The sequence below is a fragment of the Streptopelia decaocto genome (assembly GCF_964273445.1).
Source record: "Streptopelia decaocto genome assembly, chromosome: 9".
Lineage (NCBI taxonomy): Eukaryota > Metazoa > Chordata > Aves > Columbiformes > Columbidae > Streptopelia > Streptopelia decaocto.
Window position 1 is genome coordinate 5,218,300 of NC_138664.1, and position 26,757 is coordinate 5,245,056.

The window sequence follows — 26,757 nt, forward strand, 5'->3', positions numbered from 1 at the left end:
CTGATCCTGATCCTCTTTCCTTTCTGCTGTAAGAAAGGGTGTTTCTGGGGAAGGAGATCTTAACCGTAGTGTGTCTGAGGGCAGCAGCTAGCTGTAAAACCTGATACAAAGGCCAGAATCACTGCTTGCACACCCATGGGCACAAAGGAAGAAGTCATAAGTGTTTATTTGGCAAGAGAAACAACAAACCATCTCCAAAGTCAAGGTGAGCCCTGGGAGGCACTGGGAGGAGGGAGCAGCAGCAGCAGCTTTATTTTTTTCGCTGTTTCTTCTTCTTGGGTTCCTGGTTCTCATCTGTCTGCTCTGCTGTGCAGCTCTGGAGAAGGGATGGAGAGAGTAGCAGTACAGACTGTGATTGTTTTTGTGGGGCTAGTTTAAGGAATGTTTATCTAAAGCAAGAAACCAGATGAGCAGAACAGGATTTAGCTCTTTTTCCCTAACAAAATGATGTGAATATGGGACTCCTCTCACCCACTGAGACTTTCCCTGTGGCCCCTCCCAATTCACGCTGTAACTTAGCCCACAGATTAACAGTGGCACAGAAGAGGGGCTGTTTCTGCTGGGTTTTGGTTTGTTGAAACACTCAGGAAAATATGGACAGAAGCACCAATAAAAACCTGGACAATCAGCAAAGTAAATTGTTGTTGTGTAGGTTTTTTTTTGTCTGTTTGTTTGAATCCAGCACAGGTTGTGCTACATTCACCAGCACTGTCTAGTAGAGGAGATGGGTTCAGAGAGAATGATTCCTTGGAGAGTTTGCCCTGCCAGCTGTTTATCTACAAAAGTTAACCAGGATGCCAAACCACATTGCATGATCTGATCCCGGGCAGCCAGTTACCTCAGAGGTAACGTAGATAGACCTCTCTACTTGCTAAGGCCAACAACCTGGCCTTAAGAGCAGTCTCACTTCCTAAGACCAGAGATACAGATGGAAATAAAGGTCACTTAAGGCAGGGGAGTGGAGTGTAGGGGATGTTAGCCTAAGTAACTGTTCACTCCTTTGTATCAGCTTAAAGTGAGAGCTAACCTGAGGAAGAGAAACTGTCCTAATTTCACATAAACCTGCACCGCTCACAATACAGTTGGCCTCAAAAGAGGGGGAACCTGTTGGTAAAAGCAGCTAAATGAGTTCTGACCTGGTCATTGTCTGGCTCGTTTTCAGCATCCTCTGTGTTGTGCTCCTGCAAGGTGCTGTCCAGCATGGACACGTTGATGCGGAAGTCCCGGGAGGTGCTTAGCTTCATGTATTGCATCAAGTTCACCTGCAGCAGCCAAGGTGACACCAGGAGGAGAGGACATATACCATTAGCATCTTAGTTTAGTTTTCTACTCTGCCTAATCCCTTGTACAGCACTGAGACTGAGTCAATCACAGTAATTATGCAGGACTGGAGAAAAAGGTTACGTGAAAAAGCACCTGCCCCATGCAAAGCAGTGGCCCACTTATGTTTTCCTAAAAGCCAAGTTATTCTCACTCTCGTGTAGTCAAGACCTCACTGTGGTACACTTCTGTTTATGAAACAGCCTGGGGAAGTGGGGTGAGGAAAGCTGGCATTAGGTGGTTAAGTTTCTGCTCAACCAGAACCCGTCCAGTGCTGGTCCCAGGTGGTTGTGCCACTGACCCCCCCCAGTGTGCCAGCAATCCTGTCATGTTGGACCAGGAGCTTGGGCAAAGGCTGGGAGAGTGGTGATGTCCTTACACTTTCCTAATTTGAGCAGCAATGGAGATTTTAAAAACTGGAACAGCAATAGCCCTTCACCCTGCCACTGGTCTGCTGAATTCAGGTCACAGATGAGCTCCGCTGTGCATTACCTTTGATTTCTTGGAGAGATGGATAAGGAACTTCTCATATTGCTCTATTGCAAAAATCAGATTTGGGATTGGCTTAGTCTCCCGAAGCACCTTAGCCTGAAATGCAGAAAGGAGGGCAAAAGATCAGATTTGGAAGTGAACAGCCTGAAAATTCCCTTGAAATGTCATCACTAACAAGCATCCCAGCTACGGCACTAAGGTAGAGCCTGTATCAGCAGCTTAGTTCCCCCCAAAAAACATGATGCTGTAGCATGACATAAAAACCACAGTCGCTCCAGTTCAGCAAAGTCTCTTCAAGTAACCTTGTTCCGTACCAGTCCTGCCCCACCAAGCCTTGACAAAATACCAGACAAGACAGACTTAATCTTTGTTTCATGTCTGCGAGCTTATAAGCTGCATTAAGTGAAGGTGGCTTTTGGTTGGATTTTTCATTTGTTTATTTTGTTGGGGTTTTTTTAGACTTTTCACTGAAGTTAAGGCAGAATAAAGTTGATTTTTACTTAAAGGCCCAAATGACAATTTGTCATTGGTAACCTACAAGAAGCCATCAGGTAACACAAGCCTTAAGATATGATCCCAAGTTCAAATACAGCCCATGTTCCAATAGGGAGTGAGTCAATCTTACCATGGCTGTGGAGACCGCAGCAGCTTCACCCTCTTTCTTCTTCTTTTTCTTCTCTTCTGCAAAGCTTAAGCTCTCACTGTGGATGTTCTGAAGGAGGATGCCAAAACATGTGGCATTAGAGGGTCAGCAGGGAGGAAAGGCCAGCCAAGTAAGGCTCTGGCCAGCTGACAGCATTACAAGCTAGATGACAGGAAAGCAGCGATACAAGAAGGATGAAATTGAGGGTAATCTCAAAAAAAGAAGGAAAGAAAAATTCATTTCATAATTTATACATTCAGAAATATGTACGTGTGAGAAGTCCCCAGGAGTGGTAGTTCTGCACACCACTACGCTTTCCCCAATATGCCATCTCTGTTCTGCAGTTCCTGTGGTTCTCACTCAAGCACCCAGTTCCTATCTAAACAGCTGAATCCCATCCTCAGCCCTGCAGTCTTTGGCACCCACATACTTTACACTGGGATGCCTGCGGGGTTGTTAACCTTTATTTGCCACTGTGGTTAACAGCAGTATTAATCTCATCAAAAAAACCCCACGTAAACAGAAGGAAAAAAATCTCAACTAAAACCCAGCTCCCCAAGCACTCTTCCTTCCCTGCCCAAGCAGAAATCAGCGTGCTCAGTCCCAGTGCTGCTGAAATGTCTTATACTATTATTTGACATAGTAAAGCTTGAACTATAAGAAACTCAAGTCACGTCAAGAAGATTGATAATCCCCAAAGGTGCCCATGTGCTATAGTTGATACACAACTCGGCATCAGATAGATTGGGATTTTGCCACAGTTAATTTAGGCCTTACCTGTACATACGTAATGAATGAGTAACACTGTGGAGTCAAATGGGAACCCGAGAGCTTCACCTGCAAAGAAGCAGAGAGGTTGGTGTTACTTGCAACTCAAGGCCATGAGCCATTTCCTCCAGCAATTTGCTCACACTCACCAGCTTTTCTAGCCTTCCTGGAATTGTATTCGAGGTGCTGCGGCAAGCTTGGATATACTGCAAGGAAAACATAAGAGAATTTATTCTAGGTGTGGTGTTCCCATCCTGGAACCTGTACTTCCAGGCACGGTTCAAAGCAGCTCATCCAGCAGCACAATGGGGAGGGCAGGATTTGCAAGAACCATCCTCCCCAGTGGTTTGCTATATCCCAAATTCCGTGTCTGCATTCCAGAGCTGCGAGAAAGCTCTGGGGTATTCACTGCCTTGACTCAAGTTAGCTCCACGGGCCTGTTTTCAGGGTCCAGCACCCTCAGATCTGATGCTTCAAGTCTTAGATGGGAATGAGTGGCAACGTCAGGATGGCTGACTGCTGTGAGAACATCACTGGTGCTGTTCCTTGTGGCACACGGCTGCGTACAGAGGAACCTAGATGATACACCGGGAAGAGCCACTCCAAGCTACACACAGCCAAATTTGGCTGGAGAGAAGCTTTCCTTTATCTCCACTGATAAGACTATCACTGCTGCAGAAAGGTCTCAAAATTGAGGGCACAAAAGCCAACAGAATAAGGACTTGACTCCTGCAAGAGATCAACAGCCCAGTCTTGAGCATAGCTGCTGCCAGGGGTCACTGTGAGCTTGCTGTAGCAGATAGGGAAAAAGTTTTGACATCCCACTGTCAGCAGAGCAGCACTCACATGTTTGATGAGGGAGGTGAGAATTGCGTATGTCTTGCTGAGGCTTCGCAGCAGCGTGTCCACACAGCTCCCCGCAGGGAGTGCTGCCTGTACCAGCTCATGATAAACTGTCAGCAGAGTTCCCAGCTGCAGAATTACACCTTTCTCCAGAGCCTGGCTTTGGTTTGATGCCTGAGAAGAGTCTTCTAGAAGAAAGAGATGAATACCTGGTGAATGGGTCTCTAATGAATCCAATTAGGCAGGTGGGAGGGACACGAGACCACCTTTGCATCTGGTGCACAAAGCACCAGTGTGGCACAGGGAAAATAATAACTGGAGGGATTGTGTGACAACACTATTCTACATTGTTCATGTGGAACCAGCTCAAGAGAGAGTTTAACCTGCCCTCAGATGCTGCTACCTCAAAATCACAAAATGTCTTTTTGCTCTCTATCTTCATCTGTTTTTGACAAAGGTGTAACAGTAAGAAGTAGACCACTTTTATTACCTGATGCATCTGATCCCAGACTGGTGAGTTTCTTGATAAGCCAATCCACCTCTTCAAGGACCTTATCCGCCTGAGCCAGAACCAGCAGCTAAGACAGAAACACCAACAAAACAGGGGTTTGGAGGAGTTTGGCACAACAGGAATCTACAAGCCACTGCAGCAGAGTAGCCCTGGACACTACAGGTTGTTCCGTACACACTGTTTTGACTCACACAGACAGTAGGGGCTGCAGTCTTGGCATTCACTATGGCAAAATGGGATCGACTCTCCACCTCCATATCCTGGTCAGAGAAGAGAAAGCAAATTCTTGTAAAACTTTAGCTGCTGTCACATAATTGCACCAGCGATGTGCTCAGTTTTGCCCTGACACCACTAAGTGGTGAAGAGTTAGGCTGCTTCTGCATCATACCTGATCTATGTCTCCCAGGCAAGCATGGATGTCTTGTGCGAGCTCACGCAGCAGACCGACGGGGCTCTTGTACAGAACATGGAGACTGAAGAGCAGAGACAGCAAACCTTTGCAGCAAGCGACATCCTCTGTGGGGAAGGGAAAAGAAAACAATGCATTAGCAGGTGCGGAGCTCCCCTGGCTACTTAGGAATGTTAGACATCCAGTGAGGAAAAGTCTCATATTTAGTATGGATTGAATAGCCTGCATTCCCAGAAATGATTGGCAGTAGATGAAAATCCTATCAAAATACTGCAGTTACAAAAGCAGAGTTGACGACATCGAGCATCACATATACTCCAAAGGGAGGTATGGCACACTGGAGCCCTCAGCTCACAGAAAAATGATGACCAGAAGCACTGAGGAAGTGCAATAAAAACTCTGGCAAGAGTAATATCTTTCTAGAATATAAACCCAGATTTGAGCAACGTAAGTGCTAAATAATTAGGGAGAAAAGTCAAGTAAGTGTGGCTTCTCTTTCTTCAGCGATGCTAATGTTTATAGAGATGGAGTTTCTTCCCTCATACTTGTGTTAATGACCACAACGTCATGGCAATCTGTCACAGAATGGGACCTGACTGTACCTGTGACAAAGAGGTAAAACCAGGACAGACAACAGCGGAGCATCTATGGGTCTAATATCAGACCTGTCACATCACGTCTAAACGTGTTCCCCAAAGCTTACTTACCAAGAGCATTTTCTTTGCAAATTTTCACTGTCCAAGTCAGGAATTGAAGGAACTGCATAACAGGAGAAAAGATGTTATGGCTTTGAAACAGAATTCAAAGTATAATAATAAAAGAAACACACAACAAAAACAAACCCCCCCAAAAAACAGAAAAGGGAGACCAGCAGAGTCCCGTTCTGGCAGAAAGGCACCCAGTCACGCTCTGTGAAGTTCCATAAGAGACACTTAGCCTACTAAAAAATGAAAAGCTGAGATCCAGGACAGGGGAATGGCTATACATTCCCTTGGACAGAGTAAAAGCTCCATTTAATTTAAAGTAAATTATGACTCCAGACTTCTGGCAGACCTTGAGTGCAGTCAATAGCTTGTAAAAATGGGGCACCTCTAGTCCACTTTAGAAAATGTCTCCTTAAATGGAAGGAATTGGGCACTTGGCCAGTTTGGACTGGTCACAAGTCTGCTGGCCTTTTTTGGCTCTGTTCCATGTAGAAGCCACACCACATCTAGGCCCTGTTAGGAGTCCCTGCTCAGGAGAACAAGTCGTTCAGACTCTGGGTGGCCAAAGGCAGGATCAGAATGTGCAGGAGTAGGGTGGGAAGACAACTTGTTCTCAACTATCCTTGCAGGCGTGTGACAAGAGAATGCTTGACAAGGTAACAACTGTCACTTTGACACAGTGGGGTCTGCAGGAGAAGGCAGAACATGCACACGTGTCAGAGCCCTCAGATGTCAACCCAATCAGATAATCTTCTTCCCTCACCCATAGCTACAACACCCAGCCCTGCCAGTCCATGAAGGTTGTGAAGTACCTGCTGAGAGGCTGGATCGAGATGTTTGGACAAAGTGGAGAGAACTGTGATGAGTGACTGCGTTTCCTTGGAGTTGAAGTCATCTTCAGCACTGTTGAACTGGTTCACCAGAGACCTCTGATCATGGGAAGGAAAGAGCGTGCATGCTTGTTGTAAGGTCATTTGAAGAAGCAAATAACAAGAAGCTGCAGCAGATAAAGGAATCAGCAGCAAGGAGAATGACAAATAATATAAAAAGAGGACTCTTCTTAAGAGTAAGAGCTGGTTTTTGTTATGAGTGCTTACATAGCGGCCCACATGTGATTCAGTGTGACTTTTACAATACTCGGCTAAGCTTATGCTGCACTGAAGGACCCTATAGTTCTGTAAATAAAGTGCACTTCAATCCGTCTCTGCACAGCACCCTGAAAAAACTTTCCTTAGGGATCAGAAACTTTTGTAAAATGCCAGGGTCACAGTTGCTATCGCATACTCAATCCCGTGGTCAAGTAACAGAGAGCTAGCAGTGTTTGTCTGCCAGAATTACCAGTGCTTTGGAACACTTGCAGCACACAGTGGTACTTACCTGAAACTGTCGGATCTGGAAGGCAGCTTTCTCTGTGACATTAATATCCGTTTCTTCTGCGTCACCATCAGTAATATCTGGCAGAGACAGAGAGGTGCAGAAAAAAGCTAAATGCCAAGAGCACAGTACAGGATTTCTTTCCAAAAGTGGGAAAGACTGAGACTGCTCACAGCTAGAGAAGGAATACAGACTGAAAAACCATGGTGAGCACAAAAATGTGTTAAAGGCAAACTTCGAATAGGCAAATGCTATATCAGACTCCAACTATCCTCTGCTGACAGACCAGAAGTTCTATAAAAGCAGGTAAAGATATCTCTGGAACTTGTCTCTGGTGTGCAAATCAACACTACTAAGCCCACCTTGTTACTGAGAGATGAGGAGCAGACCCCTCTCCTTAGTTATGGGCAAAGAGCACTGGCTTATTGACTGCCCACACATGGGCTGGAACACGACGGCTGGAAACCAAAATGGAATTGTCCCGTGTGCCTACCCAGGGCTTGTAGAAACTGGGGGATCCTGGCAGCATAGAGCTGCTGCACCGTGTTGAAGATCCGCAGCAAACCCTCCAAGCACAGAAGCGAAATGCTTTTGCCCTTCTTCTTCCCCGACTCTTCAACAACAGTGGGAACTGATGTGTACCTCCAAAGCAGAACCCTAGGGGATGGGAGAAGAGTTAACACCACACACTCCAGTAACACTGGCTGCACAGTGCAAGAAATACGACAGTGCTAATCACAGGTTCTACTCTAAGTGTTGTGTTTTTAATATAACTAAATTGGAAGGTCTTTTTCCTATAGGAAAGTGGAGGGAGAAGAGATCCATTTTTAAGACGATTTTGTTTCAGTGTCAGCAAAATAGCTACTGCATTCTTCCTGCACAGCTAAATAATTTAATTCTTTCCAGATGCCAAGGGACCTTCCAATCACATTTCAAGTCCATCTTTATACACTCATTTCTTCCACCTGGCTTTCCTCTGTCTCAGACTGCCCAAACACTGACCACTGGTGTCAGATCTGTCAGTGACAAAAAGAGCTTGTCTCTTGGCAGTTTGAAACTGTGAAATGTCAGATATCTCTATAGGGCTCTATATAAATAAAATAAGAAAGGTAAAGGCAGGCAAAGTGAAGTGAGAAGCTTTGAAGAAAGCAAAATTGTTTGGCCCAAAGAAGGCTTTTCTGTTTGTAGGCAAACATCTTTTTCCTTCTCCCCTAAGCCCACTTCTTCCCTTTTTTGTTCCCTCTCCTTTCTTCTCATTAGTTCTGTTGCCTGCACAGATGATCTTATTCTATTTCAACGTCCAATCACACAAAACGTGTAGCTCACATGTAGTCCTAACGACTGCAACAAAAACAGTCTCTATTATTTGGGTCGAGACACAAAACGGGCATTATTCATGGCAGCGGTAATTTGCATTTTGTGCTCTCTGCTGACTGGGATCTGAAAAGACCACATGCAGATATGACCTAGATCCTAAAGACATTTAGATGCTTAACATTCTTGGGTTTTCCAAAGGACTTGCAAAAGTCCTAAACGAATGTTTTCTAAAGCTTGTGTCCCTCTTACATCTGTTTTATACTGGAGCTAAAAGTGAATTTTAACTTCATTGAAGCCCAGAGGCCTCAAGAATCCAGCCTGTAACCATCCTACCTCCTCTGTGACAATGAGTGATGACCCAAAAATCAGAAAGAGGCTGAAAATGAGAGTTTAATGGCGTTTGGTTCTTCCAGGCCAAGTACTGTTATTAGAGCTGTATCACTCACCCTGGCACAGAAACTGCAGTGCCTCCACTTGATTTCTCAGGAGCAAAGAAAGGCAATGATCTCAACCCAGTAAAAATAACAGTTTGAAACAGTTATAGACTGCATTCTTCTTCCAAAACCCTACCTAAGAATCAAAAATCCCCAAAATGCATTGCTGATTAAGGCTGATGGCTTCACGTGCCACAGTGACTCACCGTGTGATTTTGCAGAGGTTCTGAAACATCTTCTCAGGATTTTGTCCATCTGGTCCATCAGTCTGTCCTGTCTCCTCCAGCTGCTGCACTTTCTGCAGAGCTACACTGACAGCATAGCGCAGGAACTCTGTACTGGAGCGCAGAACTGTCAGACTCTCCTTGTGGCTTTGGGCATTGTCCCTGAAGAATCAAGAGCACTGTCAGAGAACTGAGGATGCACTGAAAAAGCGTGGGGATGGCCTAGATTCAAAACCTGAATATGCATTTACGAATAAAAATCACTAGCTGAATTCATGGTGGAAAGACCCTTTGTTTTGGTAGCTTGTAGTGAACACTCAGAGGATAGAGCTCTACCAGCCTCGCTGAATATACTAACAGACATGTTCAGATTGACATCTGTCTCTGATTCATAGAGGACTGGAGCTCTAACACTGGAGTTTGTTGTCTGGGAATGGCCAGGGACTGGAAGAACAGAGATTCTCCAAGGTCTTACAAGTCATGAGCAAGGTCCAGGAAAGCTGGTTTGTCAATACCAGGAGCTGAACCGCTACAGTTCCTGCCTGGACTACAATGATCCAGACAAATGCTGTTACCATGCATGCTTTGCACGGAAATGAAAATGCCTGCACTGCCTATGTGGTGCACAAGACAGCCAGCACACAGGCACCACAAAAGCAGCTTGCGAATAGGCCTTAAACCTTCTCCAGATAATGAGAGTTTCTCACCTGAACAGAGCTGTGAGCAGAGTAGATACAAAACCCATGGACAGGAAGCTCCGTGCAGTTTTGTTACCCAAGGTAGATTTGTTCTTTCCGGCTTTCTCCTTCAGGATTTCAGAGAGTTTGTTGTAACATGTAAACAAGCCTAGGACATCCTCAAACTTGTTCTTACTGCAATAAAGTAGTAGAAAGTATTAATGGAGAAAATCCAGCCTTAGAGTTTCCCATTTGAAGCTTCAGTTGCCAAATGACACTTTCTAAATGATAAAACCATGACACAAGACATCTCCCTGCTTCCCTAGCAGTGCATAACTCATCCATTTCTCCTTGACTTGCTCTTCTACAAAATGTCACATCCCATCTCTCACAACACATGACATTCAAAAGGAAGACACTCCCAAGGTTCTTTGAATGCCTGTGCCACAAGGGGTGCATGCTCAGAAAACAACATTCTGACTCTGTGTTGGCACTATTACCCTGTGCTTGCAATGAGTTTGTGTCCTGTACTCCAAAGAGCTAGGCACAGCATAGCACAAGGTAAGACTTGATGTTTTACCTGAAATTCCCTATGTTGAAATTGTACTCAATCAGGACCTCACAAATTCCCATCACCTGGATGGCATAGATGTTATTCTTTACACCAACACCAGAAGACAGAGAAAAATCTGCTGACTTATCCTAAGAGGTAAAGAAAACAAGTGAAAAATCTTTTCAAAACCTGACAAGAAGTCAGTTATTCTTCCATTGCGTCACACTGAAAACCTGATTTACCAGTTCAAAGTCTTCCAGCTCACTCTTGATCATTCGCCGTGTGACAGATTCTAGCATGTCTTCAAAGTTTTGCTCAAATCCCACATCCTCCTCCTCATCGTCATCTTCAGCTTGCTGGCACAAATGCACAGTGCTCTTATACCAGGCAAGACAGTGCTGGATACAGCAGAGCAGATGGGCCTGAAGGAAGCAGCCACACAGTCACACTCAGCCTTGTAGCTGGAGCTCACTGGCAGAAGTGGACACAGGCCAGACAATTATGGATGCAAAGAGCCACAGCTGCCTTCAGAGGTTCATGTAAGTCTCAAGAACATTCCTCCTTCCCAGAATGAGGAGCTCTGTAGTCCTACACACAGCTACCCAGTTCTAACTTCAGTGTTTCTGCCTGAGCTTGCCCATACAAGGCTTAACTCCCGCTGCTCCCTCAACCCAGCTCCCTCAACTGCTGAAGGAGATGGACAGGGGATTTCCAAAAGGGCTCTCACTCCAGCTGAAGTGTTTGCTCCCTTTCTGCTATGCTACTGCAGCATAGCACAGAAGCTTCCTTAGGGCAAAATAAAATGATGAATTTTGGTTTGTTCCCTTGGAAATCCAATGAATCGTTGAGGTCTCATTTCCAACAATATAAAAGGAGCAAGTCAAAGGGCGGATTCCTCCCCCTGCTACATGCACACTGCATGACTGGTTTATGTGGAATTAAGTTGAAGGAGGAAAAAGAAAAAACAGTGAGCTCAACAGAGGGTAACAGAACTACGCTGTTCTAGAGCATTTTTCACACAGGTTCGCCAAACCACTTTGCTAAGGGAGCTCTAATAGACAGCCTGAGGCAGGGGTGGGTTGCCTGCTCTGCTGTTATTAAAATACTTGCTGCAGGCTAGAAGAGGCTGAAGAAACACAACGTAGCAGCACAACTGAAATGCTATGAAACAGATGAGCTTGCAGCTGTGGCCAGCCAGTATAGCTCTTACCAGTGGTTCTTGCAGAAAGATTTGATCTCCTTGAGCCATAATACATCCTTCAAGTTTCAGTGGAGGCAGGAGGTCTGGCTGGGGCAAGTAATATTGCTTTATCTGTCACAGAAAACAAGAAATAAAAATAACCAGTTACTTGGTAACTGAGCCTCTTAGGTTGTTTCAATACAGAATATGATAATCTTTGTACTCCATTCTACAGAGGGAAAACTGAACCTATGATAATGGTACATGTACCTGAGCCATGCCATCTGCTCTATTAGTAATTAAAATAATCTCTTGAGTTGCCTATGTACCTCTCAGCGAGGGCACATCACTGCCCTAAAACAAGTTTATCTGACCACTGGCTGTTGTGTTGCCTCAACACACGGCATCACTTGTGCTTCATCTGCAGTGCTGCTCACCACAGAGGTAACTGCTCCTGTTGCCTGTCATCCGTCCTTAACACTTGACCCTGTTATGGCATCCAGCTTCCCAGCCTAAGGGCACAGACAGTTATGGAGGCTACACTTGGCACTAAAACAAATCCATGAGACCATGCTTGTGCCAAATCATGGCTGTTTGGCACACCACTGGAAGGAGATAAACTCTGAGTTCTGAGATGGGATCACAACCAAATAGGGAAGGTTATACATACAATGATGCAATGCAATTTTATACATTTACACCAAGTCCCCATTTAGTGCCCTCTGCTCCTTCCCAAAAGCTGCCTTTGCTCTGTTCATATTCCCTTCTCAGACCCTATACTGTCATGGGAAAGCTGGAATTAGTCAGCATGAACTCTACGGATGATTAAAGGGAAGAAAATTACTTGTCTCAAAGAAAGCACAGCCTGTCCAATGGATTGAGGAAATGTGATTGTCTTGTTGCCATGAGCAACACTGTTGGGGGATGAGTTAATCCTCCTTGATCCCACATGGACTTGGGTATTGTCCCAATGGGAGGACAGCAATAATAATTAGTGTGTCAGCACACATCGTTGGGGAAGCATGGGAGGGTAACTGCTGCACACTGCTGAGGAACAGGGAGTGCACAAAGCACTTCTCTGGGCATCACGCTTCTCACAGCATCTCAGAACTGAAGGGCTGGAAAGGGCTGCAAGAGCTCCCTTCTCTTCCACCCTGTGACAGGATATGAAGCAGTCTCCAGACGTTTACCCAGTCCGCTCTCTCAATATGGCAAGGATTTGAACACCTCATTATAGAGGTGCTACAGCACTTAAACATGTTTCCAGTGTAAGGGAGAACTATTTTGCCAATATTTTAACTGGATTGCTTGCTATACTGGTTGCAATGCAGAATTCTTAGGGTCTCTGCAGCCACGCCACAGAGCAGTACTTACCTGGGACAAGAGCATTTCCATTATAGAGCTGGCCAGCTGGGAGTTCCTGCGAAGGACATCATAAAAACCCTGAAGACAGGAAGGAAGGACAAGTTGGCTTACACAACAAAGAAAATTAAGCACATGCATAACAAACTGGCGTCATACGACAGCAACGACGCTTTGGCACTGCAAGGAACCATAAGGAAGTAACAATGTGCTCAGTGTAAAACCCCATACCTGGCAAAGCAAAGGCACCACACAAAGAAGGTATTAATCAGAAAGAGTATGAATTTCCTCACAAGGGCCCTCTGACAAGCTGTATCTCCCTAGCAGCGGTGGCATCAAGCCCAGAGTGACTTTCGCTGCTATCTAACACTAGCACTAGATCCAACTTCAAACTGTGAAATCCTGCTTCAAAGGCAAAACAAGACAGTGGGGAAACTGTAGGAGGGGAAAAAAAAAGATCTTTCATACTGAGAAAACTCAGTGGATGGATAAAGAAAGCACAAGTCTTACAGCTACAGTGACGAACACTTGCAGCTCACCAAAGGTCAGTCCAACCAAGTCAAGAAGGAAGCAAATCTCTCTGACCTGAGATTTTGGTTTTCTCAAGGTGGTACCCCATGGTTACCTTGGGAGCTAAGATAGGTACCCCAAAATGGCTCTTTATATTAGGCCATTTGTCACAAGAAATCTAAGGGACAGACAAGGCTTTATAGCAACTTGCAAAAGGAAAAGATGGATCCCTGATGCAGCCTTTAAGATGCTTCCCCATACTGTCCAGTCAGAGTTTTCTTTGAAGCCCATCCTTAACTCCCAGCAACTCTGCTTAAATCCAGTGCCTGTAACAACACTCCTCCTCACTGGGCATCAGACATGCTTCCAGTCTCCCAGGTTGCACCACACGAAGAGAAATTTTGATGCATTTTTGTTCTTAAGCAATGCATGAGATGGGGAAGATACATCAATATATCTTTGGGCTTATAATGGTCCAAAATAAAAGGAAGCAGAAGGACTGAAAAAACTCAAGTAGTCCTTGGTACATGTGTCCCATGTAGAATGTAACTGAGATGATAGGTTGTTTTCCACGATAAAGTGATCACTATTTACCTGGGGCTACAGTAGAACCAGACTAGTGGCTGTTTAAAAGCAGATTGAAGAAATCATGTTTACCTCATATAACATGAGTCGAACATCCGCTTGCTGGCTCAAACATCGCCTCAGGCTGCCCAGGATTTCCAGGCAGAAGGCCTCATTAGCTGCAGAATTATAGCAGGCATGAACATCTGCCTGGACCTGAGAGGGAATATTAGTCACATTATACTGGTTACAGTTCTCAAATATCACAACACATAAGCAAGGTGATAAGGTACCTGGCCCCTAAACAATCACTGAAATAGTCCTTAGTGTGCTGCCAGGTTCTTCGTCATCATCACCATGGAGCAGCATAAATGCTCCCCAGAATACTGGTGATGTAAGAAAGAACAACTCTAGAAAGTAACATCCCTACCCCAGCTTCTCTTTGCCAATTGCACTTCCCAAAGCTTTCCTTCCAGGACTAACCCTTACTGAAGATATATTTCTGTTTTGGGGAAACACTCCACTCTTGAGTGATTTCGAACAGCGCATATTAGACATGAGACTGTCTCATATATCCACACCAGGGACTGCAGAACAGCACTTACCTGAGTGGCACCAATGGCCTGGCTGCACTGGGAAGAGGACAAGCTGCCCAGAATCTTAAAATTTCTTAACAGAAGCAAGAAGCCAGCAACTGCAGCTTTACGAGCATCAAGCTGCCTGTGAGTCAGGGGGAGAAAAGAGAAGCATAAGAAAAAAATGGAAGCAAGGTGCCCAGAAGGAAATATTATACACTATAAACCTGGTAATGAAAAAGGGTACACAAACACAGGGTGACTGGGCCCAGCAGGCCTTTGTTCCCTGAGAGGGCAGCACAGTCCCAGGCAGTGAGGAGCTTGGTGGTTTGCTGGGAACTCCTTTGGTCTGCACTCTCACAACATTAAATTCCTTTCTGCCCTCACAACGCTCGCACCGAGGGAGAGTCCCAGGCTGAGATGCAAGCACTAAATGTCCCCTGAAAACTGGAATGGGAGCGTCTCACAGAGCTCTTCTCAGAGTTGGTATATTCCTCACAAAAAGCTGGTGTTTTGCTTTGCTCACTGAACCCCCAAGTCTTTCCCAAAGTCAAGTCTCTTGCCTTGAATAATAATCCTGAATTATTAATTCTGTGTTCATAACCAGGCAGCCACTGCCCAACAAAATCCAGTCTACGATCGCATTATGAAGGCAGCAGGATGGTTTGCTCAAAGCATTACCAAGACAACAGGCCTGCTTCTCTATCTCCTTGTAAAGCATCAGAGGGAAGGTGGCAGCTCAACATTCCGATCAGCGGTTCCTTCCAGACTCTCCCTAGCATCTGGATGTACTCAGCTGTGTAGCCACATGTTGAAATTGGTTTTAATTTTGCCTACTTGTTTGAAGTTCCCACCTGCCTTCTGAATTTCCAAACCCCATTGATCTTGGAGTTGGGATTCATATCTCAGTGGGTAGAGCTGTGACTGTATTACAGCCCTGTGCTAAAGAGGTAGGAGATGTCATCGCCTGGTTACAGGAAGAACATAGTAAGAAAACACTTAGCCAAAACCAACAAAAAATACTTCTGCTACAATAACATAAATGACTTCTAGAAATCTTTTCAAAGAATCCCTTTCCAAGCTTACCTGGAAAATATAGCTTTTTGGAGAACAAGTATCAGGGAGTCCCTCGCTGACATGCTGACTTTGAGCAGAGGCTGGAAAGGAAAATATATTAATACTTTGGATAGAAAAGCACTAAGACATGCCAAGCCCTTGGGGCACATGAGCTCATCTTCCTCAGGCCCATCTGGCCCTGCATTTCCAATACTGTCATCAGTACAGTAGGAGAACCAAACCATTTCAAAACAATATAAAATTAAACCCAGAGAGCTGTAGCAGTGAGACACCTTAGCATGTTACTGCGGACACAGTGCAGGCATTTGGGGAAAGAACTGTTATGCTCAGATTGGACAAAGCAGGTAAAAGTTTAAGGCCAGGACAATATCTCAGTCCAAGAAAAAAGAAATATTGACATGGAGCTTGGAAGGAGAAAAATCAACATGACAGCTACAGCTGTTCAGCTAAACACTGTATATTTAATTTTCTATGCTGCACAGCATCTGGGCATCTTCCAGATGAAAGGTCAGCACAGAGCAGTTTCAATACCATGCCAGACCGCACCATGTGCTTTTTGCTAGAGGGCACATGCAAATCCATGCTTGAACAACAGTTCCATGCTACACCGAACAACCTACAGCAGAGTACGAAGGTTTATTTTACGAGAAGGGTTATTAGATCATGCATATAATTGTGGCCTAGAGCTGTCACTGGAACTAAACTAGCAAGGATATTCACGGAGAAATGCAAAGCTTTACCTGTACTGCCCGGAGGAGCCCTTGCACTGTGTCAATGGGTAGAAAGGACAAATTGTCAAAGGTCTCTGTGACTTTGGAGGATGAAGTCTGAAGCACAAGAGGAGCAGACACAACAATATTGGACAGCAAGTCTGAAAAATAAAATGACAAAAGAGCAGCTGCTGCCAAGTGGCCAGAAAAGTCAGAGCAAAAGATGTCTTTATAGATAACAATTACAGAATAATCAAAGCTCTTCCATTACACGGAGAGGTCTTGATAGGCTCAGCAGCAAAAATCTGAGCTCTGCTGTAGGCACACAGTGTAAAACACAACCCGGCTGCAGGGCCTCACCCCACCAGAGGGCACTGAGGTGTAAGAGAAGAGGCTGCAGCAGCATCTCTGCAGCCCCAGAAACTCCTAAGCACCTGCCCAAGGACAAGGAGGAAAGCAAGGCCAGGAACGCGTAACAAGGTACTGACTGATGGATCCGAACTCTTTGTGCGTCAGCTGTTCCATGGCAACTGCCTGCAAACATGTTTTCACCTGCGACGAATACAAGGTAATCTGATGCAGCTGGCACCTCAGTAAGAGGGGAAGGAACAACTGATTTTTCTTGGCTTCAGGTCACTTCAGCAGGAACTTGTTCTGAGAAACTACATTCTGAGTGTCCACAGAGCAGGACACATTTCTTCCTTTTTCCATTACCTATGAAGTGACTGACAGGAGACGCTGCTTTTGTAAGGACTCTATTCAGGACCTGCTCAAGAATATCACTTCTGATGGGGTCATGAACCTGAAATGAGAAAGAACAATAAATAAAAATCAAAACCTACATAAATTTAAGATATTCCTGTACCTCAGAGCACATGCATTGTGCAGTGCAAAGCAAATCCAGATCTGACAGGTAAGCTGGGACTGGTTGCCAGAAATCCCCTTTTCAGCTAAATTCACATAGACCAATTCAGATTTCATTCCAGTTCGACCAGAACCAGCACATCAGAGAGACACACAGTATACTCGGAACATAATGGGTCAGATCCTCTGTGGGATGCAAATTTATCACTTCAGTGAAGATGCTGGTTTCAGTCTCACCTCTGACAGATTTTTTTTGTACCACTGAATTTCTCTACCTCCTCTGCAGTTTCTTGGAAACTGTACTAGGGATTACACAAGTATCACAGCAGGTGGAACAGATTAGGGTTAGGTCTTTATTAGGACAGCCTCTTCTAGATGTAGAGGGGCAAACAGAAGACTAAATCTAGTACTGTTTGTAAAACACTCATGATGGATACAGCAGGCAAGGCTTTGACACCATTTACCAAGAGAGAATAAGAACAGAGTCCTCCCCACCCAAAAAAAACCCCAGCCTTCTCCAAAACATATAGTACCTTAAACGTTTCCAGCAGGATACTCGCTCCCAGTCTGCAAGCCTGCTGGGCTGGCATTTTTGAAAGGCCAGAACTGGTATCAGCAGTTTTTCCTCCAAAGGGCTTTTTTGGTTCATATGATTCCATTAGGCTGAAGCCAAGATCCACCAGGCCCTGAGTAACATGGTCCCAGCCAAATGCACTGAGGAAAACATTAAACGGTCCCAGAAAGAAACAACTTAGTCACAGAAAAGGTTTAGATTAGAGCAGTCTAAAGCAAAATCTTGCACAGTCATTCCAGGGTCCAAAGCAGCGATGTTTGGTCACTCCAGGGAAGATGACACCCCTCACAGCCCCAAGACTGTCTTTAGGCTGAGGGACAGGTGCTCAGCACAACAAATCTTGCAGTCCTTGTTCTGCAGTCTAAAGGTTTCCTCACTATGGGGAATGATGTGCACTGAGGTCTGATCTAAATATGACAGTATTCTACAGTCAAGGTATACAAAAATCCTACTGACCCTGAGATCCTCAAGTCAGAGAGAGGACAGAAGAGGAATGAAGGCCTCTCCTCAGATTAAAGGACAGTGGGTGACAGATAACAGACCTGTCCCACGGGATGATTAAAGGACTAACCATGTGGGGGAAGAAAACAGTGAACCTGTCACTCATCCCTTGATCAGAACACAAACTACAGTTGGCAGCATGACTCACACCGTCAGCTGCTTTACCAGTAAGAAACAGAGAGGGCCCTGGTCAGTTTAGTCCTCTGTACCACCAGATGCTGAGATTTGGGGTGGAGGGGGCAGATTTATATAGTTGTGCTTTGGTTTTTAATTTGTAAATATAAAACAGTGATAAAACCTTTGGATTTTGATACTGTTCCCTGCCAGCACCTGGTCAACAGTATTTAGCACCCCAGAGCATTCTAGTGAGGCTAAAAGTCTCCCCCTCACAAATCCCGTTGTGAATTCTGCAGCATGTGGCAACAACTCACCTATTTTTTACCACTTCCAGAATTACAGCAGTTACATCATACTGTTGAGGAAACAAATCTTGCAGGAACTTGGAGGCCTGAAGGAACTGCAGGTCCTTGCAGCTCCTTGTGATTGATGTTTTCAATAAATCAAATATCTGGAACACAAAAATCATTGAGTGTGAGGAAATGATCCTTCAAATGGGACCTTTATAGTTTTGGGCATGTTCCAGTAAAAGCCAGAGCACAAGTTTCAATACAGCCTGCCAAAAATCTTAACTCACTTCTTTCTCAGGACAAACACACCAACCTCATTAAGTGCCTCAAGGAGAGTAATTTGCTGCCAGAGGCATTTCAGGTGGCCATCACAGAGCCAAAACATTTAAAAACTAAGACATTTCTTTTATTCTTATCCTACAGTACCAATCCACAGGTACCACAACTCTGGAAAATTCTGACATTGCTCTGGGGTCTTTTATAGTGTTCAGTAAAATACAGCATACTAATGATCTAACTGCCTCCCCAGGAGCATCCTGAAACCATTTTCAGCCTAATTCTGATGGGACTATGACCTAACCATGCTTCCTTTCCTTTACAAGGGAGTTCTTTACAATCTTATCAGCCACATACCTGCTCCTGCAGTCTGTGTTTTACTGCAACCGACAGCAAAAGAGCCACACTGAAGGGACACAGGGCTCTGCCAGGGTCCTTTTGTTGCTCAGCCTAGGAGAGAGCAAGCAACAGTCAGAGAGCTCTTTGTCTTCAACTGCAGAGTCCCACGAAGCTGTCAGGCCCATATCACACTGCTGTTGTGGTGCAGAAAGGGACATGTCTCTTCAAACATATCATAGCACTTGCTAAATTGAACGTGACTGTGATTATAAAAATTATTAAATCCCTTCTAAAAGTAACCAGTTGAGCTGATTTTCAAAACTCTGCTTCAACACTTTCAACAGCTGTGCCTGTCCCATCTTTGCCGTACCTTTAGAAGTCTGATTAGTTCCTTGCCTAGGTCCTGATCCAGGTTGATAACAGAAACGATATGGAGAATAACGGTACCTTCCACATGGCGGAGCTGGTCCAGGGGCATTGTGGCTACCTTAAGGTCCACTGATCTGTAAGATTTATCAGAGGAAAAACAAGGCATCTAATACCATAAATAATTTCTTACGTACTAAGAAACTTGGTTTCACAGTTTAAATTGAAGGAGCCCTGGGCAGGACCAGGGTGACTACAAATACCCAGCTGGTAATAAAGGTGACAACAGAGAAATAACTTACTGTGGAACCCTCTGTTCTTCCTTTTGTCTCTTATCCAACTCATTGAAAAAACTGATTATTCCTTCTAAAACAGTCTTCTTACTGCCCTACAAGGGAGGACATTACATTAAGGCACTGCAGGGACTGCAGTATCCCAGAGAACTGCACTCTACTCCCACACCAATTACAAATGTCATGGTGTTCTTCATTTCCCTTCATAAATCACTGAGGTGTGGAAGGGCTCCTGTGTGGTTCATTTCCAGATGAAGTGATGCTGGTTTAGTTTACATGTTTCCTTTAACTGCTCTTATTGAAGAGCTGGAAGAAGCTGAAGCTCCCATCTATTCTTTTTTAAAAGTTATTATTAATTAGAAAGAATCCTGCATGTTATAATCAATTAGGGAGGCATTCAAACTCCTAACCTTAAACCTAACTTTCCATTTTGGCCAGTGAACCTAAACGACCTCCTATAACACACATGTAATTTGTCTTGACTGAATGATTTTGGCATTGAATTGGTCATGAATGCAGCAATCAAAAGAGCCAGACCACCCTGTCAAAGAGTAGCGGTGTCACTGGCAACCTCTGTTTGAAGGAGAACCACAAGAGTTGAGACATTTCCAGTATAAGTCAGGCTACAAGCCAGAAGACGGTCACACTGCATGAGCTATTATTACAGTGTGCAAACCACAGAGAGTGAGCAAAACCACACTTAAGAACACCAAAACCCACAATCCTCTCTGCTGTCTGCTAGGTCTGTGCTCATCCTTTATTTCCCAAAGGTTTCCTTCTTTCCCCACAAGGAAGATCAAGATTGTATCTTCCTCTGAGCATTCAGTTCTTCAGGCTAGAGGGAGTTAGAGGAAAAAAACCCAACAAACTACTGATATCCTCCTGTGTTCTGCTCCCCACAGCACAGTTTGGGAACAATCAGAATTCTCTCCAAAATCCAGCCTATAGCTCAGTCTGTACGTACACTTTTTCTCATGGCACATGCTTAGGGGGAGGCCAGCTCCCAGGAGCTTTTACCTTTGCAGAAAGCAGCAGCAGCTGATAGACCAGAGGGGGAATTTCCTGCAGGTCTAATTTGGAGAACATCCTAAGGACCTTTTCCACCACAAACTGCAGCTCCTCTCCCGATAGCGGAATATCCCTGTCGAATCAAAGATATACCCTAATCATTTAATAATTTTCACTAATTTGCTTCAGAATCCCACAGCAAACCCAGGCTATAAATAAACAGAATCCTAATGAACAGACAAGGCAGCAAGTGATCCCCAAACCCTCACCAGCAGCAGTTCCGACAGATCCCTCCATACCCTACCACTGTCCCAGGATACTCTTCAACCTTCAGTGCTTAGATCTCCCTCACATTATGCTTGTTCATTAATGTACTGTTAATTTGCCAAGGCTCACGCACATGGAACAAAACCCACAATTCCATGCCCAGTCTCTGAGGCATGCTTGCCCAGCTGTGGTTTGTATCCAGACGGATCCAATGTGGATGTTCATGGACTCAAACATCCATGGGGCTTGGCCTGGTATGTTCAGACCTACTAATCATACTTGCCTCAAACTATATGTGAAATAGGATGTGGTCATAACTGCAGCACAAGAAAATGTTGAAGTTAAAGGGAAAATTAATTACCTGAACATGTTGGCAAGATGTATCACACTCTGAGGATCCCACCTGGTAAAACAAGAACATACTGGAAAATTGAAAGCAAGCAGAATTGTTGCTTATCTCTTCCCTCCTCATATACAATTACTCAGTGTCACCATTTCCCTGTTACATTCTGATATTAAAATTAGAAGCCAATTTTCCACCAGAAGTCACCACCACCACCCTACCCACTCAGACTTAGGCTCCAAACTGCCCCTGTCCCCACAATAACAAATAACCAAGAAAGGAATAAAAACAAGAGCTTCCTGAGACCAGTTCACAGAACACTATTACAAGATATAGGGACACACTGTCCCCTTGCCCTCCCAGCCAGAGAACGTGCTGTCACAGGGGGCACAGAATCAAAGATGATAGAACAGGAAAGACGGTGTTGTCCAGCTTATCATGATCTTTTTCAAAGCAAAACATGAAACAGTTTTGCCACATAACTGTCGGGGCTACAGACACACCCAGCAACTGTAGATTTACCTCTCACTGTGTCTGTAGGGTGTCACGGGGAATTCTGAAAAAGGCCCAAACAGGACTAGGCACTGACTGATTTTTAAACAGACTAAAGCATGGTGGAGCTGGCAGAGATGTACGTACTTGCTCGAACAGAGGGTGTTTATCAGTTGTTTCTTAAACTCTTCCCCGTTCAGTTCACCTGAAAAAAGCAAAAGGCTTTTAGGAGCTGATTCCAGAGGAAGGGGGGACAGGCTGGGGAGAAGGAACTGAAAGGGGTTACCTTTCCCATAAGCCAGGTTCTCCTTCAGACTGGCCAGTGCAGTGAGAACAGTGGAAAACAACTCCAAGGATTTCCCATTAGACAGGCTGCCGCCTTTAACAACATCAACAAACAGGGTGGCAAGTTCAGCCAATGCGTGGCCTGGCAGCTGGCGAGCCTGGGAGAAGATGCAACATGAAAGAACCTGGGCAGTGCATGGGAGAATTCCACACATACGTCCAAACCGTCACCAAAACCCAGCAAAGGACAATATTTCTTACAGCGATATATTCCCCTAACAGGAGAATTCAGCCCCAAGACCTCTGTTTCATATGTTTTTTTATAGAACTGAGCGGTCAATCAAGCTGATATAATTATAGATTTTGAGTTCTGAATCTAAAACTAAATATCCAATGATAACCACATTTACACACACAACGCAAATTCCAAGACCAGCCAACTTAGCCCAATGCAGATCCATAGACAAGACACAACTCATTTTCCTCAGTGCCCTAGTGAAGTATCTCAATCTACATATGAAATTATACCCAGCAGACCCCAGGAAAGCCAGCCCAAAGGAGCTCCTACCTCCAGCATCAGCAGTCCTATGATTTCAGACACCTTGCCCAAATTCAGGTCCCCTGACTCCACTAACGGGATGCAGTGCTTGTAAACCTGAAGCCTCCTGAGAACACCGCTTCTCTGGGAACAAGGGGAGCCTTTTAATGAGGAAATAAAGAAAACAAAGAATGGGGAAAAATAAGAAGTTATTTAAGTAACAACATGTTGGTAAACAGGAAATCAGCAGGGCTAAACTGTCACCTGACAGCAAGTCCCCATTTTATTTATCTGACAAAACAGATACCGTGCTTCCCAAAAAAAAAGACCTACCCCAAAAATCAGCCCTAGCATGACTTTTCAGGATTTTTGAGGATGCTCTAAATATAAGCCCTGCTCCAAAAATAAGCCCTAGTTACAGTTCATAAAAAGTCAATTTAAATAGTGTCCAGGCAGCTATACATGTGAAGAAGTAAAATTAATTGGCAATAGAATGCAGCACGACAGATGTGACAGAATGTGATGATATGACTATATTTGAATAAATGTTCATTTTTTGTTCAAGAATAAATGTAGATTGTTGTTCATGGAAAAATAAGACACCCTCTGAAAGTAGGTCCTAATGCATCTTTTGGAGCAAAAATTAATATAAGACCCTATCATATTTTTGGGGAAACAGGGTAAAAAACAGAGCACAGGAGACCAGAGCCTCCTGCGTAAAACAGCTGGAGCACTCAGCGCTGTTATCACACCCTGTGGTTCACTCAACCTGCTGCCCCAGATCAGGAAGTATCAAAATGTTGAGAAGAATCAGCTTGGTAATTAAGTTTCGACTGGCCAGCTCAGTGCTGCTCCAAGGTACCTAAGGGCTCCTGAAAGTAAAGCCCACTTACAACAGGTTCATTACAAATACATTAATCTGGTTTGCTATTTGCCCCTAACTCTTTTTGGGTGTCCCATTTCCCTGAGACATCTCTGACTGGCTGGTTCTTATAAAAACGACACGGCTTTGTGCTGCCAGCCTGTAGCCCATGGGCCACCAGCACGGCTGGGGCCACAGTCTCCTCCCCACCCGCCCCGCAAAGCGCAGCTCAGACATCACCCACCTTTGAAGATGCCTCTTAGCAAAGCTGCCGTCTCCCTCCCCTTCAGGGCCTGCCTTGTCACCATGTCGCCCAGCTGCAAAGAGAACGGGATGCTGTGAGCTGCACCTCGCCCGAGGAGAAGCCGCCTCCGCCCGGCTGACAGGGCCCGGCAGCGCACACCCCCCGCTCCTCCGCACACAGGGCCCAGCCCGCGGGGCTCCCGCTCACCTCGCTCTCCCCCAGGCTCTGCAGGGCCTCCTGGAGTCGCTCCGGGGCCTCCTCGGCCGCCAGCTCCAGGATGCGCTGGGCCATGGTGCCGCAGAGCCGCCCGCAACGCGGCCGCCCTCAATTCCGTCACCCCGAAATTCCCGCCCGGAAGCGCCCTCCCGTCACCCGGGCAACAGCGCCCGCCCCCAAGCGCTCACTTCCCCGCCACCGGCCGCTGCCGCCGCTCCCGGCCGCCCCGGAGATCACGGGTTCGAGTCCCGCAATCCGCAGACACCTGGGGTCGAAGCGTGTGGGGTGCAGGACAGTGTGGGGTGCAGCATGTAGGACAGCGTGCAGTGCAGATACGTGGGATGCAGGGCAGCCTGGGATGCAGGCACACGGCATGCAGAGCGCTGTGGGTGCAGGCAGTGCGGGGTGCAGAAACGTGGGGTGCAGGGTGGTGTGGGGTGCAGTAGTGTGGGGCGCAGGGCAGCTTGGAGCACAGGACAGCGTTGGGTGCAGGGTGCTGTGGGATGCAGGCAGCATGGGGTGCAGGCACGTGGGGTGCAGGGTGGTGTGAGGTGCAGGCACGTGGGGCGGGCAGCTGGGGAGGTGACGGGGATGCTCGGCACAAAGTGCCCATTCAGCGTCACCCCACAGCAGCAGCGTCTGGCCCCCATGAGCGTCACCCACGTGGGGCACGGATCCCTTGGAATAAACCCCTTAATTCCGGAGGGCACAAGGGGTGGCCTTGGGTGCATGAGGAGGTTTAGCCCGCCTTATAGCAGCGGGATTTAGCTGGAGGATCCGGTGCCAGCATGGCGCGGGAGCTTTCGCAAACACTCTGCTCACGGGGAGCGGGAGCTGATGCTGCCAAGAGAGGGGGAATAGGTTTGCCTGGGGTCAGGGACCGTGGGAAGGGGGATGACGAGACCCAGCTGAGACCCAAAGGGATCTGGCCACAACACCTTGGGTGGGTCCCCCTTGGGGCTGCCACCTTTCCCAAGACCCCTTTTCCCAGGACAAAGCACCCGCTCAGTGATGCCAGGGGTTGTGCATTACTCTGCAAAACTATTTAATCTGCAATGAGCATGATGGCCGGGATGTCTAGGTGACCAGGGGAGTGCAGGTCCCCTCTGCCATCCCGTGCAGGGCTGTTGGGCCTGTTTGGGAGCCACCACACTGATAATGTCCCCCTGTCATGCACCATCTTGCTCACTGGGCTGCAGACAAATGTCCAACGAGCTCTAGGAGGCAGCTGAGCCTTGTGCCAGGGCTGGCGTGGGAAGGGGATGGGGAGGTCAGGATCTCCCATGGAGAGCAGCACGTGGTGGCTGTGCTCACAGCATCATCGCTCAGGGTCTTGGCACAGGTCTGGGCTTTCCCTCCCTGTACCCGTCTGCCCTTCACCTGGAGGCTCGTGCCTTCCTCCTCCTCCCTCTGTCGCAGCAGGGTCTCAGCTCTCTTTGCAGGGCAGCCCCGTGGAAACCAAATCCGTAAATCCTGTGGCATTACAAAACATGCCTTGTGTAAGCCCCTTCAGTCCTGCTCTGGTGCTTAGCCTGCCCCCACCATCTCCCCAAAATCCCCATCGTGGTAACAGCCCAGCAGAGCTCTTCTCCTGGTCTTAGGCAAAGTGCTGTGCACAGGCACATCCGTCCTCACCACGTCCTCATCCAGCTCCCACAACCCTGCACCCAAAAAGACTAAAGGCTGCAAGGGTTCCCTTGCCCCATGTGGCTTCAGCATGCTGGGATGTCCCAAAAAAACCTTGTTTTGCCATCCCACTGCACCCACGTGTAGGCTCAGTGTAGTCCCTACCACATCCCAGGGCTTCCCTTCCCTATGGGTCCGCAGCACCACCCTGGGGGTGAATGGGGTTCCAGTTCCCAAAGCTCTAAGCAGGCAACAATCACTCAGGGGCATAATAATAAATAAATAAATAAAAGATATCTGCCCATGGCTTTTTTTTTTTAATTTTAAAAGGTGAAAAGGGCCCTGTATGGGTGCTGGTTTGGGTGACTTCACTGGGGAGGAGTTGCAGAGCCCCAGGTGGGACCAGCCCCATCTTCCATGGACCCATCCCCACAGCTGGACCCTGCCCATGGAGCCAAATTCATAGTGGGACCTTGCCAGGCTTTTTGGGGCAGAAGCTGGGAGAAAGACCTGGACCTGGGGGAGCCAGCGGGGGTGGCAGGCTGCCCACCGCCTGCCTCTGCTCCTGCTCCGTACTAATGAGTAAGTTACACAACGAGAAGCTTTTATACTTCGTTAATCAGGTCCGGCATCCCAGCCCGCCCCTCCACACACACAGTCCGGCTGGCTGGCAGAGCCCCTGCTCCTCCTTCCCTCTCCTCAGCTGCCTTTTGTAATGTTTTAATGGGGTTTCTTGCCTGGGTTGTGCTGACTTAATTACAAAGCTGCAGTGAGTTGATGCCTTGTGACAGTCTAATCCCAACCCGGTGACTCTACAAAGCTTTCACTCGGCTTTCTTGTGGTCCCACTCCAGCCTCGCCATCCGTGCATCCGTCTCAGCCCCGTGCACTGACCCGCTGCGGACAGTTCAGCTTTTCCTCTCCCTGGTGAGTATCAGGGACTTTTTCCACCTGAAATAACTGCATCGGAGACTTAGTCTGGCATCTCCAAGGCTGGGATTGCTTTTAGT

General features: G+C 46.4%; 1 protein-coding gene across 2 annotated transcripts; it reads right to left on the bottom strand.

The window, feature by feature from the left end:
* Window positions 1-138: 138 nt before the first annotated feature.
* Window positions 139-24,248, bottom strand: FANCI (FA complementation group I). 2 transcript variants are annotated; one of them, XM_082061497.1, is made up of 37 exons: window positions 24,114-24,248; window positions 23,907-23,979; window positions 22,831-22,961; window positions 22,264-22,420; window positions 22,125-22,182; window positions 21,504-21,545; window positions 20,885-21,008; window positions 19,877-19,962; window positions 19,579-19,711; window positions 19,227-19,319; window positions 18,618-18,754; window positions 17,645-17,825; window positions 16,962-17,049; window positions 16,278-16,408; window positions 15,547-15,617; window positions 14,491-14,605; window positions 13,979-14,101; window positions 12,824-12,892; window positions 11,480-11,581; window positions 10,512-10,691; window positions 10,297-10,418; window positions 9,747-9,911; window positions 9,022-9,201; window positions 7,558-7,721; window positions 7,068-7,144; window positions 6,503-6,619; window positions 5,694-5,745; window positions 4,966-5,093; window positions 4,769-4,837; window positions 4,557-4,644; window positions 4,070-4,251; window positions 3,373-3,429; window positions 3,233-3,292; window positions 2,438-2,524; window positions 1,813-1,908; window positions 1,137-1,262; window positions 139-316 (listed from the first exon to the last, which is right to left on the bottom strand). In XM_082061497.1, exons 1-37 carry the CDS (start codon window positions 24,195-24,197, stop codon window positions 251-253), a joined length of 4,014 nt encoding a protein of 1,337 aa, XP_081917623.1. In that variant the 5' UTR covers window positions 24,198-24,248; the 3' UTR covers window positions 139-250. The 2 variants fall into 2 exon arrangements, with proteins under 2 accessions (XP_081917623.1, XP_081917622.1); XM_082061496.1 differs by having other exon boundaries at window positions 4,070-4,254.
* Between the last annotated feature and the right edge of the window lie 2,509 nt (window positions 24,249-26,757).